Genomic DNA, 19,002 nt, shown 5'->3' with positions numbered 1-19,002 from the left:
GGTGGTGGTGGGGAGGAAGGAGGGGATGGAGGGAGGGAGGTGCGGGGGTGGGGTGGTGATGTGTGAGTAGTAGCGGGTCCCTCTCTCGCCTCAATGTTGCGGCCAGCCTAGTGGCAGATCGCTACAATCCTGGAGGGAGCCGGGTCGAATGAGCTATTGGGGTTCCCAAATAATAACGGGGACAAACAGACAGACAAAAAAGACACACAGACGGATGGACGGAGATAGGCAAGTGTTCCGACAAAACGCGACACCATAACCGGATTCTATACGCCTTCTTGTTTCCGTTGTTTTGTGTTTCAGTGTTTCTTTTTTTTATTATTTATTTATTCGGCTGTATTTATTTATTTATTTATTTATTTATCGATTGATTGCGTTTTAATTACTGCCTTGTGACAGAGAGGGAGGGAGGAGGAGCGTAAGGGCCAAGCGCGCGCGTTGTTTGTGTGTGTGTGTGTGTGTGTGTCTGTGTCTGTGTGTCTATGTGTGTGTGTTTGTGCGCGTCCGCGTGTGAGTGCGTGTGTATGTGTGTGCGCAGCCTTTTCCCCACTTGTTAATTTATTTATTGATGATCGCCTTTAGTGAATTAGTTTTCAGTGTGCTCGCGACGCGATCCGCTGCTTTGCGCGAGCGGATGAATGTCTTTATATGTAGCCTTCATGCAAAGGAGAGAGGAGAGGGAGCGCGTGCAGCTAGAGACCAAATACAATAGATCAAACCAAATATTACAGAAATCCAAATAAGACTTTATAACTCCGCTGGCCTTTTACACTGTCTTGTCTGTTTCTATGTATCATCATTTATTGTGGTGTTTTAAATTGCAAAGCGAAAACCAAAGCTAAAAAGCCGGGCCGGTGATGCTACAGGAGTAAGGCTAGCGACTGTTCTCATGCCTTTTCACACCTATAGGAAACATTAATGGTGAGGAGTGAGAGGAGAAAATAAGCTCCCGGGCCTCTATGTTTACTCAAGGAGAACGCTTTAGCAGTGCAAAGGTAACAGAGAGACGCAGGTGCATTAACGACAGGCAGGTGACACACAACCTTTTATTCTAAAGCTACTACAATAGGCCTGTAATTGTAATACAACTTTTTCCTGTAGCCTGTAGAAGTGAGGTCTGATCTCCTCTCTATCCGCCTGTGTGTTAGTCTGGACTGTATAGGCTAACTGCTGCACTCAAGGGACCATCCTACATCTATGTTCTATGCACATTTACACCAAAACTAATGCCGGCCACCAGTCGACGTCCACAAATGTAAATAAAAGTGCGCAGCTGGGCTACATGTGTACACACCTAACGGCGAATGTTGTGAGCTCTCCATACCAAATATTCCCCCAAAGCTGTCTACCAGAGAAACGGACGAAGACACAGAAGCTTGAGAAGAGGACAGAGCTTATTACAGTACTTCTGTCACATTATTTGCATCAAAACAAGAAGCCGGAGGAAGATCATGTTTGTTCCCTTGCCGGTGCCGTTCGTGTTTCAGAGAACTGCCCCTGACCTCAACGCCTGGCGTCTCAAGTCCCCTCTGGCTCTCCGCTCCAACTCCGGTAAGACATTTTTTTCTCTCTCTCTTCTCCCTGCTACACCTCCTCCATGTCGGCCAGCCATGCAGACCCGCCCCGCCTTGCTCGGTGCCGATGCACTTGCAGCGGGGAGAGCTGTCGGCGCACACACCCACTTACACACGCACACACACTCCTCCGGCTCCTTCTGAAGGCTTAAACAGTCCTTTACACTTGCCCGGCGGTTGTTTAAATAAAAGAAGCTTTTCCGAGAGCTGCCGGAGTGTCCAGACTGATTGAAAATTAACGGCATAAAATATCCATCTTTGCTGTCCGTTCTGTGGAACGATGCGCCACTGTTCCACCCATGTGTTTGTTCGTTTCCACGCCGCCTATGTGTTCCTTTCTTCGAGTATGTTTCTCTCCTCTCTCCGTCCCCATCCTTCCCCTCTCCTCCACTGCCTGCGCCTGAGCCTCAGCCTCCGTCTCTCCCCAACTAGACTCTCGGCAGGCAGGGAATATTCATGCCAACTTATCGATCCTGCGGAGATCGATTCCTGGGCCGGTGGAAGCAGGGAGAGAGGGAGCTAGAAGGAGAGAGTAGGTGCACGAAGGAGAAGGAACGAACGAGAGGAGAGAGAGAGAGAAAACACCGTTATTCTGTCTTTTTATTTCACACTGTTCTGCCATCGTGCTTTATTCATATAGATAATTTGTTTGTGACTTGGCTTTGAGCTTGTCGAACATCTCTGGTGACTGCTTGCTCTGACTCACGTGCTGGTCAGGGGACAGGACTTGCATCTTTGTAAACACTCACTGGAAATACACTTCCAGTGACTACATCTCTCTGTCCCGTTGCTGCTTGGCTGCTGCACGGTTGAAAGCGGAGGGATTGTGGAGTCACGGACGGGAGGGGGGGTTGGGGTGTGCTGGCTGGGACTTGGGCGCCGTCTGCGTTTCATCTGCGCTGAAGCGGAATAAAAGGACGCATGGTGGGAGCAGCGAGGCCGGCTTCAGTGTGTCACTGATTGTCGTTGTGAGAGAGTTCCAGCTCAGTCCAGCTTCGACTGTTTCTCAGACATGCAACAGCTGCTCTCTCCCCCCCCCCCCCCCCCCCCCCGAAATCTTTTGGAGAGGGAGGGATGCGCTGGCTCGAATGTGTTTTCTGTCCTGCATGTGTACACTGAAGGACTGCAGAGTATAGGGAAGTCATGGGAAATACTACATGAAGTCATTGCTTCTTTATCCCCGACGTATTCAGTAGTAAAGTTATTCATTGATGCATATGTATACCATAACTTGCGTGTCAGTGCGTAATGGTGCGTAAATGTGGCTGCTGTGCACCTTAGTCGGTGGATGGGCTCTTAAAGGGCCAGGCACCCCCCCACCCCCCTCCGGTGCACGGCTGCCCTCTCATTTCCAGATCAGTTCAAGCCCATTTGATTTCAGAGCTGCCATGCCTCACCCTTACTCCAAATACTCAGTCAACAGTGCACAGCATGTGACAGTGAAGGGATAGGTGATAGAGCGGGAGAAAAAAAGAGAGAGTAGAGGGATGAGAGGGACCTTTTACCCACCATATCTCTAGAGATATACACACAGAAGAGAGGGGAGAGGGGTTGGAGAGGAGGGGGACGATACTAAAGAAGCGGGGAGCGGGGAGGAGGAGTTTTCGCGCTCCGCACGTTGAAAAATGGCGAATGTCAGAATGAGATAAAAAAAAAAATGTGGAAAGAGAGAGCGGGAGAGAGAGAGAGAGAGAGAGAGAGAGAGAGAAGCGGGTGAAAGTAAGAGTAGATGACAGAGTGAAAAACGAGGTGGGAGAGGAAAACCTAGTTTGAGCTTGAGAGGTGAGAGTAAACCACGGATGAGCCATTATGTTGCAGTGTCCCGGGCCTGGGCCAGCATCTGAATAAGCAGGCAAACTGATGGGATGTGTTCACAGGCTGCTGGATTCCTTAGATGGTGGGATAACAGTGATTCACAATGCTATGCTGATTTTATTCCATTTTGATAACACAGTACAATGTGCTGTCCTTTTCAAACTTAGAGGGCTGAAACACACATTTCCACATGAATTGTGCGCTGGGGAAACAACAAGGGACAGCATCACATTAAAGTTTTCACACAGAAATATTCAGATAGAGTCGACACACCACACAGATGCCTTCAGTTGTTGTCTTGTACAGGCGATGTGCCCTTGAGCTCTAATCTGACTTCCGCACCTCCACTGGTAGCTCACACAGGACATTTTAATACACACACACACACACACACACACACACAGGCTTTGGAGGGGGAGAGTTGTAGGGCTCTTGACTCAAGCTCTCAGTTAACTTGTCTCTTTGACTGGTGGCAGCTCCTTGACTCCTCTGGGTTCGAGCTCTGTGCGGGGTCAGAGGTCACAGCAGGAGTGTTTGACTCAGCCCCACCTGACCCTTCTCTGCCCCCTGTGTTTTCATTCTCTTTCATGTTACAACAGGCCTCAAGCACTCATGCACAACCCCTGTGGGGGCTCACACACACATCCTCATAAAACAGACAGACCATCATATAGCATAAAACAAGCATGTTAGGCTGTTTTCCACCTGGATAGCAGGCTTGTCTAACTGATCCAGGTTTTGTTCTATTTTTAATGGCATTGTGTCTGTGAACATACAGGTCAGGGCTACTGCTATGTGAACTATGCGTGTGTGTGCGTGTGTGTGTGTGTGTGTGTGTGTGTGTGTGTGTGTGTGTACATATACGTGCAGTAAAGTGGTTTGTGAAGCCATCAGCATTAACTGGTGTATGAAAGTTTAATGGGACATAGAGGAGAAACCACAGGTTTCCCACACAGCGCAGGGCTTGATATGATATGATATGATGGGACATCAAGGAGACTGGAGACTGCTTTTTTCTATCTCTCTCTTTCTCTCTCTGTCTCTCCCTCTCACACACACTTACACACACACCTAGATTCAGTTCATCTCAGCTATGCACCTCCAGTCACGCACCATTAACCACCTTCTCCTACCATATACTATCTCCCTTTCACGTACACACTTCCTTATACTCACACATACCTCAGATTTTAGACTTTCATAATCTTTCTGTATTTCAGACAGAGGAACATCCGATAATACAGTTATTGATATTTGTGTTCCTCATCACATTTCCTGATCATGAAGGGTCAATCTGATGTTTATATTTCACGCACTGTATCCCAAGAAAATGCTCAGTCTTAGTCCATTAAACACCATGTCTAGAGTTCTGTGCCTGTACTTCCTGGCTACTTTCAAGACATTTCTAAATGTGTCCAGGCTCCTGGCACACGTCTTTGATTGCCACATGATGTGAGGCCATGCATGTGCTTACCCATTTGCTCTCTGTGTGAGAAAGCGGGAGAAGGAGTGCGTATGTGCGTGCACAAGCATGAGCACACGTGCAAACTAGTGTGTGTAGGTATAGATCGGTTTGTGGAGGGGAGCGTGCAAGTCGCAGTGTTAACATGATTGCAAATGACAAAATGTCAACCTGGGTTTGTTAGCAACATAATGGGGAATCAATAGACACGAGAAAGATGTCAATACTACATGCTTTATTGCATTAAGCTACCTCTCTCCTTCTCTGTGGCCCTCTCTCTCTCCTCTTCTTTTCCCTTTCCCTCCCACTCCCTCCTGCTCTCTGTCACAATACAATTCTCTCTCCCTCCTCTCCCCTCCTCTCCTCCCCTCTCCATGTGGTAGTAGAATTAGATTGCAGTATATGAGCCAGCCACAGGGTTCTGAATGCAGCAGCCTGATGGCAGAATGCTTCAGGAGCTAATGGGCTATCGGTTCGTCTATTTACGTATATTAGACTCTCGTAGATGCCCCCGACACACTTTGACAATGCGATGAGGCCCAAAGCAGCCGCATGAGTGACGTCTGATGTTTAATGGATGCGTTCATGCAATGAGACTGACAACATATCAAAACCTGTTCAAAAGAAAATGATTAAAACTCATCATAGAATATATTAAAATCATTTTGCAACAGAAAAGGCCTATTTATGACAATATATCTTAATTTATGAGCATGTAATAACACTTGCTTTTATAATTACATGCTTCAGGTGACAATATTCTCTTAAAATTGATATATAGCACTTGGGGATTAAGCCTGTTACATGGTTTTGGATTAAACCAACCAAATCCCGTCTCTAAGTGTGTGATGATAACGCGTGTTATTTGTGTTGCTGCAGGGTTTGAAAATTCCTTTTAATCCTATTAACTGTTTACCTTTTTATGGATTTGCACAGGTGTGCATATGCGGCAGTAGTTTGTATTTATATATAGTATGTGGATGTGTGTGTGTGCACTGATGTGTGTGTTGGCTGAGACTAATGTAGTATTAATGCTGATGAGGTCCCACAGCTCATTAGCAGCAGTGAGTGGTATTGAGTTTCTTCCAGGGAACAGTACAGACGAGGACTCACACCCACCCACCCACACACACACACACACACAGACACACACACACACACACACACACACACACACACACACAGACATATATATAAAGCACATCCTCATCAACCATTAGCGTATTTAATAACCATAACCGCACACTTATACACACACTCACACACATGCTTTCTCACCAAACAATGACCTTTTCACAAACACTTTTAAATATGCTTACGCCAAAAAAAGACACTTTGGCACACACCAGGAAAACAGTAAGAAAATTATGCAAACATATTCATCTATAGGCCATCCATTATTCTTGGACGTGTTCTCTGCACGCTATGTCATTGGACCGGCACATGCACATTCACAGAATCACACTCAGAGGAATAATTTTGTGCAGTTGGTCGCTGTGTCCAGTGAAATACAGCCCAGCATTAGTTCTAATCAGAGGCTGGGTGAACAGGCCACTTAATCAGACCTATCACCTGGAGAACACACACAAAGAGGGAAAGATGGAGTGTGTGTGTGTGTGTGTGTGTGTGTGTGTGTGTGTGTCTGTGTGTGTGTGGGCAGTTAATCAACATATCAGGAGGAATAAACATATACAAACCACCTGACTCCATCCTGGCTATTGATTTATACCTCTCTCTGTGTGTTTCACGTTGCCTCTCCCTCTCTCTCCTTCAATAACATGATGATGATGTACATACAGATAACTCAAGCGTTCTTGACCTCTACACAGGGGAGCTCTGAGTGTGTGTGTGTGTGTGTGTGTGTGTGTGTGTGTGTGTGTGTGTATATGGTGGCCAGTAGTGGCAGGGCTGTTATCAGGGGTGACTTCGCCACATGCTGCCAATCACCCACATCAGACTAGGCAGTCAAAACAAGCCTTTGAACTCCTGCTGACCATATTGAAGAATTGATTAGCTGATTTTAGAGTGTTTTTTTTTTTTCAGCCAGATCCATTCAAACATCAGTGCAAAGGCTCAGGAGCAGGCTCCCTGCATTCCCCTGGTCAGACGGACCAAAGCTTCAGGCATTTCTTCGTAGCAAAACGTGCAAGATCTAGATAGTGTATTAGCTGAGATGACTGTGGTCTCATAAACAGACCAACAATGTGTTTTTGCCAGCAGCTGTCTTTTTTGTTGTTGATTGCCGCAGGCTGTCACCTCTGCCACCCCGCTCATGTGCCAGTACATTTAGATAATAAAAAAGACCAATAAAATCCAGGGGTTTGATTGGGTGTCTCCCCTTAGCCCAGCAGAGCAGATGACTAAATCAGGGGTCCTTCTCTCCATTTCATTTAGCTGATAAGATTTATGGTAATGAAGGGGTCCTATTAACCTTTAGGGTTCCACTGCTGTCCTTCAGAGTGAGGGTGGATGAGAGTGCTTACTGATCGGGTTTTGAGGCGGAGGAAGCGAACATGTCTGCTATAAACAATGTCACATCATCGCAAATGCACCCACTGGAGTGCGCCCCCCCTCCCACACACACACACACACATATATATATATATATACAGACACACACAAAGCAAAGACTCTCCAATAGCAGCTCAGCTCTTTGAGAGAGTTGAATGCATGTTTAATCTCCCACCTCCCTTTCTCTTCTCAGCGTTTTCCCTTTTCTTTATCCCCTCTATCCTTCCTGCTCTCCATCCTTCTCTCTGCAGGAGCACTCTGTTCTGAAATTAATCTGTTGTACTCCACCACCTCTTCTCCCTCTCATTCCCTGGTGCAATCTCTCTTACTCTGCCTTTCTTTTATAAGTGCATAGTCTCACTCTTTTTCTCAGTGCTTGTGAAACCAACTGCCAGGATATTAAAAATACTCTGGAGTTAACAAGGATGATTTTACACTTTAAAAAAATAGATATTCAAATACATTTTGTTTCCTGTCAAATTAGCATTTTTGAACAAAGGCATTAGAGGCTGACACACCTCCAATGTGTTGCTAATTACTCCACCTGGGCTCCCTTTCTACCTCCATGTATCCACACCAACTATATTCAGTGGTCGTCTATAAATATTAAGGGGGGAAAAGAAAATGGGGATGGGGGGGTGACAGAGGGAGGAGTAAACCCCTCCTTTTTCTGTACAAGGACTGCACCCCTCTGTCCCTTTGTCTGCTTGTAAAGGGGACGAGGGAGGAGGCACAGAGCGGGGGGCGCCGAAGGAGTGACTAAGTGACCTCTCTCTCCCCTTTCTTTTGACGCTCCCATGTTCTGTCCATTTTGTTGTGCACGTCCCTTTCCCTCCCTCTTCTTTCATCCTCTTTCGTTCCCCCTTTTTTCAGCCTGGTTAAGTCGCCATGGCTATTGGCCTCATATGTCCTGTTCCCTCTCTCTCTCCCTCTTCCCCTCTCAGTCCTCTCTCTCCTCGCATCTTCGGCAGCAGCAGCCTGGTTGCCAAAGTGTCTGTAGGACACATTAAGGCCCATAAAAGCCTAGTCTGCGGTCGCACTCTCAACCACCAGTCAGAGGTAGTGTACAAAAGTGACTTTAAATGAGTCTGTGATTACCCTGGAACATGGAGAGATACTGAAGTGGCCAAGAGAGTGTGAGACAAGGCCGGGGCATCAGGAAGAGGTAAAGAAAGAGAGGCTCTTAGATGTTTCTTGAGTCTCTTAAGGAAAATTGAACAGAAACGAATATTTGTTTCTCCCACAGCTAAGAGCTAAAAAGATTACCTGAGTGGAACGTCGCAAGCATCGAAAAGTTGTAACCCAAATTTCCTGCCGTCCACCCCCCTTCATCACAACATGCTTGCCCCTCCCCTCCCCGTCACCCCTCCGCCTAATTGGCCACATGCTGCCTTGAGTGACAAGTGTAATCATCAGTCAAATTATGATCGGGGGAGAAGGTGGAGGCCAGGGGAGGTGGAGGAGGAAGAGAGGAACAGCAGAAGGTGGTGGTGGTGGTTGAAGGGCGACGGGTGGGGGGGTTTAAAGGAAGTGCTTTGATCAGAGATAGAGAGGGGGTGAGCAGGCAAACAGAAAGAGCTACATGGAAACCTGCTGTCCACACACCTGCTGCTTCATAGATGGGCAACATTAGCGCCATCAGACCACAGTGTGCTATTAAACATCACAAGCTTTCCAACAGCCCTCTGTAACCACCGTTAATGGGCAAAAGGTGCATCGATTGTCGTTACAAAGTAAATAGTTTTGAACATGAACTTGTACCTTTTCCTCTGCTTTTCATGTGAACATGAACAGCAACCAACCCCCCCACCCACTGCTGTAATTACAATCGCAACACAGAGTACAACAATGAAATCACAGGGTGTGGTAGCAGCACGGTCTTTGATTCTCATTTGGACACACCAGGCCAGGTCCGTGTTATATATGGATATACTTTGTTAGCGAGAGCAGATGTTAGCTATCCAGCCAGCTAACAAGGTTTACAGTAATTAGGAGTGCTGATGAAGCGCTTTGATTCTCCGGCTGTGGCGGCCCTCTCATTAGCGGCTAGCTAGCTAGCGCTGCAGCAGGCGCTCCAGTCACATCCTATTAGGCGGCTCAATGTACACTCTGAATTAGGAGCTGGAGATTAAGTGGAGATGAAAACTGTCTGCGTACACACAGGGATACACGCACACACGCGCGTGCGCTCACACACACACACTCACACACTCACTCACACAGACACACGTGTGCACATTCATACACACACAAATTCAGACTATTTTAAAAAAGACCAGCATACACTCGCTGTTATAATGAGGTTGGTAGTTAGTAAGTTAGTAAGAAATTTCCGCCTTTGGTGCCAGTCAAACATTTTTAAAGACATTAAACATGAAGCATCCCTCATAGGTATGAATGTGCCAAGAATGGTAGTGATCTAAATTTAGTTGAAAAAAGCAGTTTTAATAAGATAGGCTTGTGTGAGAGTGCTTATCAGAGAAAATGACAAATGCCACAAAGAGAAGGGGAACAAAGTTTTAAGACATAAGACAAGTTTCTTCATGTCTGTATGGATGAATTTCCCAGTGTCTAATCCAGAAGGTGAAATACCTCCCTGTGTTTCCTACAAATTATAGAAAACAAAAAGACAACCTTGAAAATACCCCCCCCCCCCTGTTCTACTCCTCGCTATTCGTCAATACTCTACATGCTCCTCTCCTCTCCGCTCTCTCTCTCTCGTCGTCTTTTGTGTGATGGAGTGATTATTGAGGACGTGGCTCCTGTGTTTAACGCTGGTTGATGAAGTCTGCCTTTGTCTGTCTGCGCTAACCTGTCGCAACCGGGACACCGCTTATAGCAAAATCAATACACAGAGCAGAAGAGAGAGAAAGAGAGAGAGAGAGGCTGGGCAACGGAGGTAGAGAAAAGAAAGGAAGGGGGGGGGGTTGTTTGAAGGTATATAAATGCAACCAGAGTAAGGATAGAGCAGGAAGTCACTGGAAAGAAAAAGGAAGTTAGTGAGATGGAAGAAAATTTAAATACTTGACTGTGTAGCTGCTGTAAGGGGGTGGCAGTGTACGGCTTCTGTCACTCATAGTGCCTGTGTGTGTGTGTGTGTGTGTGTGTGTGTGTGTGTGTTTATGTGTGTGTATATCAGGTCTTTTGACCGTGCGTAGCCTTGACCACGCACAGGCAAGTTGTATCACTTGTGGTGTGTGTGTGCGCATGTGATTGTTTAAGTGCGTGTACAGGAGCAGAATGGGACAGCGCCTATCTATGTGTGACAATCAGTGTGTGTGTGTGTGTGTGTGTGTGTGTGTGTGTGTGTGTGTGTGTGTGTGTGTGTCTGTGTGTGTGCGTGCGTCGTTCGCTTCCACTCCCCAGAGTCGAAGCCTGTGTGAAGAGGAGAGGGGAGCAACAGAGGGATGAGGAGTAGGACGGAGGAGGAGAGAAGGATAGAATGGGGAGAAGGAGAGGTGTAGGTAGGGGGTGAGTTCGGGGGGGTGGGGGGCAGTTGTGTGAGAGAGGCACAGCTGGGAAATGAGAAATGCAACCCCCCTCCCCGTACCACCAACTTACACTCACACATACGGCATACACACACATACACACATGATCCCCATCTCTTTATCCTCCCCTCAGGAAGGAAGGGGTGGAGGTGGAAGTGGTGGTGGTGGCGGTGGAGGGGGGTGAAGGGAAGGGAGAGGTAGGGGGGGGGGATAGGAAGAGATGGAGAAGGGGACAGATAGGGGCATTAAAATTCATGGCCTTTTTTTTTATTTTCCCTGCTGAAAATCAATAGTGTTTACTATGAATGAGTGGAACAGTGGACAACAGTGGTGCCTGGGGGACAGAGAGACAGGGAGGAGGAGGAGGAGGAGGAGGAGGAAGAAAAGAGAGAGAGGGAGGGAGAGGTAAAGAGGAGGAGGAGGGGTGACTTTATTGCAATAGGCAGAAGCACCAGAGGCCAAGGTTAAAGACCAGCAGAGGCAGAGAGAGACAGAAGTAAATCCAGTTGTCTTCTAAAACAGACATACTACCCTGTAAATGCATATTTACTACGGGCTATCGTAGTAATGTAATGCAATGTAAATCATAATCGGCCCAGCTGTAATGTTCCCCGCAGTAATATCTACTGTTCAACTGTCTTTACTTTTCTGACTCTCCATTCTTCATTCCTCGTTTCAGCTGACTCTACCTATCAAAAACTGTGTGTGTGTGTGTGCGCACGCTCGCGTGGGTGTGTGCGTGCACGCGTGGGTGTGCATGTGTGTGTGTGTGTGTGTGTGTGTGTGTGTGTGTGTGTGTGTGTGTGTGTGTGTGTGTGTGCGTGTGTTAATTGGCAGCCCACAAACACCACCGACATGGTCTCTGACAAACAAACAGCCGACCCATACACATGCACGCACAAGCTGTCACACACAAACACAAACACACACAAACTCCAGACCAGTTCACACTGAGTTGTTCAGCTACCCTGACCCTGTTTCCTGCTACTGAAAGCCTAGAAGTTCAGGATGGCTTGCCAGTGTTTTGATTAAGCACTGCCTGTATGTCTCACACTGCTTGATCAAAGAAGAAAAACACTGTGTTGTTATCCGTGTTTTATTTTTTTTTTTTACTGCATGTGGCTCTTACATGTTTTACAGTAATCAAAACTTTTAGTTATGTTGTTTTCTTCCAGCAAAAATTCTGTCAGTAAATAGAAAATAGACCATTTAAGGGGGCCAAACGCTACTTCTAAGTTACAGAAAAGTTTTTTTGTTGTTTTTTTTTCTTGTGACAAAAGTTTCTTTTTTCCCCCTTGCTGTATTTTTTTCTTTTCTGCATGTATGATATCAGATTCTCACTATGGAGTCTGTGTCTTGTTTGTTTTGTGTTCAGCTGTGGCGGACTACATATGTGCTTGTGCATATGTGCCAGCATGTAGGTATGCATGGCTATCTTGTGCATACGTGCCCATGTCATTGTGCACACACTGGTGTGTCCGTGCATTGTCGTGCATTTGGAAGTGTGTATGTGAGAGTGAGATGTGCAGGGGGTGATATATATTCAGGCAGCTCATGCATTATGGAGAGTGCAGGTGAGAGCGTCTAAATGTGAACTGCTGGTATGTGGAGGGTTCAGGGCCAATCTCACCAAAGCCTTTTGTATTAGCATAGTATCTCCATTTCAAATCGGCCTGTCAAAAGCCAGCAGCATGTTTTATTCAGCAACAGATATTGATCACATATTATGCATACATACCAAATCTATATTGCATACCAAATCTGAGCCTTTGATCTGTATATCATACTGCTTTGCAAATATGCTGCATGCAGACTGTAGGTGTTTGTTATGTGCATAAACTCTGCAACACTTTGGTGATGCAAAATATATTTATATTTTTGTTTTTGCAGTTATTTGTTGTGGTGATGGTATGCAGTTATTTTGATCAGGCGTTGAAGTTGGGAGCTGAGAATGACTTGTTTACCGGTCAAAAGGAGAAGAGAGTGGCCGTCAAAGTGCATCCATTCAGCTGCTGTGCGTGTGTGAGTGTGGACATTGCACTGTCTGCCGGGATGAGGAGAGTTTGCAGAGGTCAGAGTGGCACGGCGGTTCTTTCCTGTGGGCGTGGGTATATGTGTCCGTAACTCCAACACCTCAAAAGACCAAAGTGGGTGTTGTGTGCTAACTTCAATTTGTCCAAACTACTTACCAAGCTTCTAGCTTCTTTGTGGAAATGACCTCCAATCACCCATATACATTAACAGCCAACATTTCACCATACCAGACTTCTCTTTGTCCATCAACATGTTTTTCCATCAATATTTCTTCATGTTTTAAACCGGAGACCAGAGGCCATCTCTGCCTCTCTATCATGTGCCGGTTTTTACCATCAGGCTGCATCGGCGCTGCACTAAATCTCCCTTCTCTAAATGACTGGAGTGGATGAGAGGTCACAGTATATGGGGGAGGAGGACAATGCAGGCTTTAGCTGTGATGGAGCTTGCTTTTTCACCCTTTATGAGCAGAGGTGGCCCATTTGCTGAATGGGATATGAGAGAAAGTAAATGCTGGTTTGTTAGGGAATGAACATTTTTCCCCACCACATGACTTTTTACTGAGGTTGAATTCAGTGTTTCATTAGCTGCCTGTCTTCTACCTCTTGAATTTTTTTTCTTCTCCACCCCCTTCTCTTTCTCTCTCTCTCCCTCTCTTTCTCTCTCTCTCTCTCCCTCTCTCTCTCTCTGTCTCTCTCAGTACTCTGTTCCCTTAGCGACCGTTTCCAAGGTGCCCATTCCCAAGGGCTGGAGGAGGGGTCCAGTGATGTCATGCATGCATAACTTTACACCTGTAATTCATGTCCTGCCCTCCTTTCCTCTGTCTTTCTCAAAATTTTCTTTCTTTTCTGTCCTTCCATTTTTTTTCCCTATACTTGTCTTTTCTTGCATCTATTTCCCGCCACCCTCCTCTCTTTTCGTTCCTTTCTCTGTGGCCTTATTACACACCTGAAACAGATTTTCCAGCCTCCTCTCTCCAGAATAAAATTCACTTTTGATTTTGGAATCACTTTGGTTGGTTCCGGATTTTGATTTTAACTTGTAGTAATGTCTGTATTTTATTTCAACACTATGAAACAGTGACGCTTCTCTTTTCAGTAGCTGTTAAGAGACAGACAGTTGAGCAGCCCTCTGTCCACAGTGTACATGACTCTCTACATCTGCTCCATGTTTAAAAGGTCATTTGTCAAACCTGACATTTTCTGCCCTTACCAAAGGTTTCCACAATATCCAGCCCGGCTCCCCCATTCAGAGTTTATGTTTTTTCATCTATTTGTTTGCTTTTGTATAAACCTGTTCTGACAATACGTTCCTCTTCGGTGTCAAAATACATCAAGAGAGTAGGAGGCTGAATTCTATCATCTTGTAATGTTCAATAAACTAAGGAATGACAGATGCGGTCCCCTGTGTTGGTGTGTGTGTGTTTGTATGTATGTGTGTGTGTGTGTGTGTGTGTGTGTGTTTGTGTGTGTGTGTATATATAGTGTGGTGTGGGTCTGGGTTGCCTGGGAAATAGGGCCAAGGATTTCAAGAAATGTAAGTTGCAACCATAAGTGTAGTGAGTGGGTACTTGCACACACACTCAGTGGGGTCTGATTAGGGATTAATGCGTGTGCACGTGGGTGTTTGTGTGTGTGTGCACCAGCAGGATGTTTTTACTCAACACAGGTTGTCACTCTCCTGTTTCCCCCGTGTGCCTTTTGTTCCAGCCCTATTCCACCATTTTGGTTTTTATCCCGGACAAAAAGAGGCCCCACAGCAAGGCCCCCTACCTGAACACCGCCTCCCTCCTGATATTTTTCAAAGCTCCCCCTCCAACACACTGACCTCAAATCCTTTCTGTCTTCACCGCTTTCTCTCTTAAATTCTAATTCAAAATTGCTAAAGCATTTGTCCAAGGTTTACGATGCAAAAAATTGAATTGATAGCGCACTATATACACTATATAACTACATTATTAAACTATGTAATTAAAGAGCAACAAAGAAATCATTAAAAATGTATAAAAGAATACATATGAGACTGAGATGAATATAGAATAAAAGAGCGATTGCATGTGTTGTTTTATTAATCTCTCAGACTATGGCGTCATATTTTTCTGCTTCTTTTACTACTAAATTTGACACTTGTTTTATTTTGGTATTTTTTTATTTTGGTGTCGTGATTTGGGCGTAGAGGCCACAGTGGCTCCTGTTGCACCAAAAAGACTTCTTTAAATTCACAACTAGATACACATACAAACACAATACATTCATGCTGTTCATGCTTGCAGGGAACCAATAGGAACTCAGCCAATGCAGGCAGAGGAAGTGTCTAATGTGCATGCTCTGTGGACCCAAAAACACTGAAGTCAGAGGAAACATTTGGCACAACTTTTAATTGGAATAAAACATGGTATTCAGTTCTTTTAATGAATCCGTGCTCTTTACCTTTTGTTGTCGGCAGAGCTGACAATCCATTTTCTCCGGGTTGCCAGGTTTGTCTGCGTCCACCAGTGTCCGTGGTCGGGGTTGTGGTCGCTCAGTGTGTATTTAGTTAATGTCTTTTTCAGTCTCTCTCTCTCCCGCTCTCTTTCTCTCTCTCTCTCTCTCTCTCTCTCTCTCTCTCTGCTTAGCTATGTGCTGTGTTGATGGGAGGGCACTGGTGGGCTTGTTGAATGAACTCTGTGGTTGTGCTGACAAATCAATGATAAAGAGTAATGACATCAACAATGTAATGTATCTCCTTGTGCTTTCATTGACTCTTCCTGTCTCCCCCCAACTCCCCTCTTACCATTAATGCCACCTTGGGTCTTTGACTTTGCTTTGCACCATAAACGATGTTTGTCATTATATGTATCTTTTATCTCTGTCGTTTGTTTCTCTCTATTGGTCTGTCTATCCTCTAACTCTCTCTCTCTCTCTCTCTCCGTCTCTCTCTCCCTCACTCCCTCTCTCTCTATTGATCCAGTCATAGTTTTTCTCAGTCTTCACAGTACTGGGCCGCTCTAATCAATACAGATAATTGTCTGCTCTCTCTCGATGCCAAACATAGTCTCCCCTTTTCCCCTCTCCCTCCCTCTCTCCCTTTTTATCAATGAACCCCGGTCTTCCCTCACCCCTCCTCACCCGCCCCGCCCTCCCAACCCCTCCAGACAGGGATTCCCCCTCCCCTAATGACGGGAGATAACCTGCTTTCTTTACCGATTTTCTCCCCCCCGCCCTCCCCCCTTACACACATCCCTGCCTCGCCCGCTGCCTCCCTTTCCTCCCTCGTTCATCGATTACCGTGAGAGTCGGGGCCCGGCCCGCCCGCCCTACAGATGTAAACACACACAACGCTCGTGTTTTGGTTTAGTTGCTGTTCGACCGCCCCTTATGTGAGGGCCTTTTGGTTAATCAGTGGATCCAGTGGTTTTACTGCAGCTTTCTGCGATGACTCGGACAAATGATCTTCAGGAGGGTGATGTTATATGTAGCCATCTTACCTTTGGCCTATCACTGCCAAAATATGTTCTTTCATCACTCTCCCTTGTGACATTAAGGCAGACATCCTTGATGAGTAGAAGGCCCCAATCCATATTCTACAAGTAAAATTGCATACATATTGCAAAGTTTTAAGTCATTAAACAAAGAAAAAGTCAAGTCAAGTTGTATTATTTATGTTGTCCAAAATCTATTCAACGTTCAACAGTCTCTATCCTTAGACACACTAAATTCAGGTAAGCAAAACCTCCACAAAAAAGAGAGGGACCGCAGGAAGAGCAACACAGGAGGAATCTCTTTTCCGTGTGTTGTATATTCCGAGTAAACAAAAGTAGTAGTATAAGAATTACAATATGGAGAACCAGAATGACGATATTAAGTAAATAATGTACCTTTGTAAATATAAAGTGTAATAAGCTAAAGAGTTTCAAGGAAAATGTAAAAGAGCTAAGACCAGAGCGAACAAGCGAGTATAGGACCCAGTGCAGCATTCATATTCTGTCTCTACATATGAAATCCTGTGTGTTTAATAATGCATCCACCCATCCAGCCAGCAAGGCAGGTTGTAGGCCTGCAGGTTATTGTACATTATATGTGTGTGTGTGTGTGTGTGTGTGTGTGTGTGTGTGTGTGTGTGTGTGCGTGCGTGTGTGTGCGTGCGCGTGCGTGCGTGCGTGTGTAGGTGCTTACATATGTGTGTGCACACGCATGCCCGTGTGTGTGTATTCTTCTATGAATCAGACGTGTAGCATCCAGCGCTACTCTCTGATGTATACTCTATCACTGAACTCAATCTGGAGCTGCACATAAACCACACAAGCAATATCAGTGACAATATATATACAGTATATGTATCCAATGTTTACACAAATATCTCATATCCACTCACATCTGCTGCAACTGATAGCTGAGGCAATGGCGTGTTTCTCTTTGGTCCTTTCCACAAGAGGAGGAAGTGAGATGGAGTTAGAAAAGGCAGAAACAGTTTCAATCATGATGTAGGTCAAAATAAAATGATTTGCTGTAATGTGGGAAAACAGAAGATAGCATGAGCAAAGCATTTGTATTTGAATTGTAAGAGTGTATTGGAGTTTTATGAATATGTTTGTGCATCGGTGAGTTATCTGTATGATTGCGTGTGTGTGTGTGTGTGTGTGTGTGTGTGTGTGTGTGTGTGTGTGTGTGTGTGTGTGTTCGTGTGTGTGTGTGTTCGTGTGTGTGTGTGTTCGTGTTTGTTTATGAGCGGCCCAGCTTGTGCGCATGCATGTGTACTTCTGAGACAAACAGAGAGAGTCTGGAGGCAAGGCTCAGGTTTACACGTGTGTGATCAAACTAAGCAGGGCTTAAAAGGGCCAGCAGTGGGATGGGGAAGAGAAAAGATCGGTGGAGGGAGGGGTATATTGTCCTGAAGGAGGTTTAAAGGGGGAGGGCTGGGGTCGGACGGGAGACAGCAGGGATCCTCCTTGCCCCCTGGGAGTTGAACCTACAACCCCCTAACCTTCCTCTAGCCCTCTGGTCATGGACTTGAACCCTGTAACCCCCTGATGGACAATCTGTTCTTCTGCCCAGCCTCACTGCAGTGTTGTGCATGCCATTAACAGATAAATAGGCTGTCTGTGTGTGTTTGTGTGTGTGCGCGCACATGGACACTTCCATGTATGAGTCAAGTGTTCGGTCAGTTTGCTGTGGCTTTGACGCTGGGTCTTGCCCCCTTTTTATATAATGCTTGTCAAACAGAGGAGGTGAGAAAAGAAGTCTGAAGTGGTGGGTGATTTGTAATTTTAACTCCATGAATTTTGACTGCTTTGACATCTCGGCTTTGGGAGCCTGTGTGAGAGGTGATTTTTATTTTATTTTATTTTGCACGAATAGAATGGTTGGAGTTATATAAAGTGTGACCCACATGGGATCCATTCTGTCTCTCATGGATCCCAGCTCTCCTTGTGTCCCTCTAACAAGGACATGCATGCATGCTCGGACCCAGCTCATTCTTCACCTGTCAAAAAAATCATTCTCACCTCAGAAAAAAATGAAGATACTGTAGGGACGAGGACAGGAGTGGGGACAGTCAGTGAGAAAGGAGATGGAAAGATGAGGAGGAAATGAAGAGGATGGGGGCTGATTTATTCCTCGTGGCCATTTTTTTCCCCTTTATTTCTCTATTTCTTCCCTTGTTTGTGTTTGTGTGCTCTGCTTATCAGATCCCAGCTCCATTCAGGGCTTCAGTCAGGGGAAGAAGCCAGACGCCACCGTCTCTCTTTCATTCAATCTCTCTGTCTCTCTTTCTCTCTTGCTTTCCCGTGCTCTCCCTCTCCTAACCTTTGAGAATAAGAGCCTTGAATTTGAATTTCAGAGCGAGCTCGCAAGCAAGAGGAGGGTTTGGGGGGAGGAGGAAGAGGAGGACAAGAGGAGGGGGGTGGTGGTGGTTGTTGGAGCCACAGTCGTTGAGAAAGGGCCTGCTCAGCGCGTCCTCCGGCCTCCCCCCTTAGAGGGGCCCCGATCGATACAAACTCGGAGCAATAAAGCTTTCCCCCTGTCATCTCTGCAGAATACAAAGCAGAATAGAGAGAGGGAGAGAGAAAGAGAGGGAGAGAGAGAAAGAGAGAGAGAGAGAGAGAGGTGAAAAGCTGTTCCGCTAGCCAGACCAATTT

General features: G+C 45.9%; 1 protein-coding gene across 2 annotated transcripts in view; it reads left to right on the top strand.

Annotated features, from left to right (window-relative positions):
* Positions 1–113: 113 nt before the first annotated feature.
* Positions 114–19,002, top strand: part of pou2f2b (POU class 2 homeobox 2b) — a 40,865-nt gene continuing 21,976 nt past the window's right edge. Inside the window, exon 1 of one of the 2 annotated variants that reach the window (XM_087180306.1) lies at positions 114–1,551. In XM_087180306.1, the coding sequence (XP_087036432.1) occupies positions 1,452–1,551 (100 nt within the window). In that variant the 5' untranslated portion in view covers positions 114–1,451. The remainder of the gene's footprint in view (positions 1,552–19,002) is intronic. The other variant, XM_023429899.2, reaches the window with a different exon arrangement.

Source organism: Seriola lalandi, unplaced genomic scaffold (genome assembly GCF_002814215.2).
Source record: "Seriola lalandi dorsalis isolate HSWRI2012SDOR001 ecotype SW California unplaced genomic scaffold, Sedor1 jcf7180002054900, whole genome shotgun sequence".
NCBI lineage: Eukaryota > Metazoa > Chordata > Actinopteri > Carangiformes > Carangidae > Seriola > Seriola lalandi.
The sequence above is the reverse complement of the archived record's forward strand: the minus strand, read 5'-3'. Positions and strand labels throughout refer to the sequence as shown.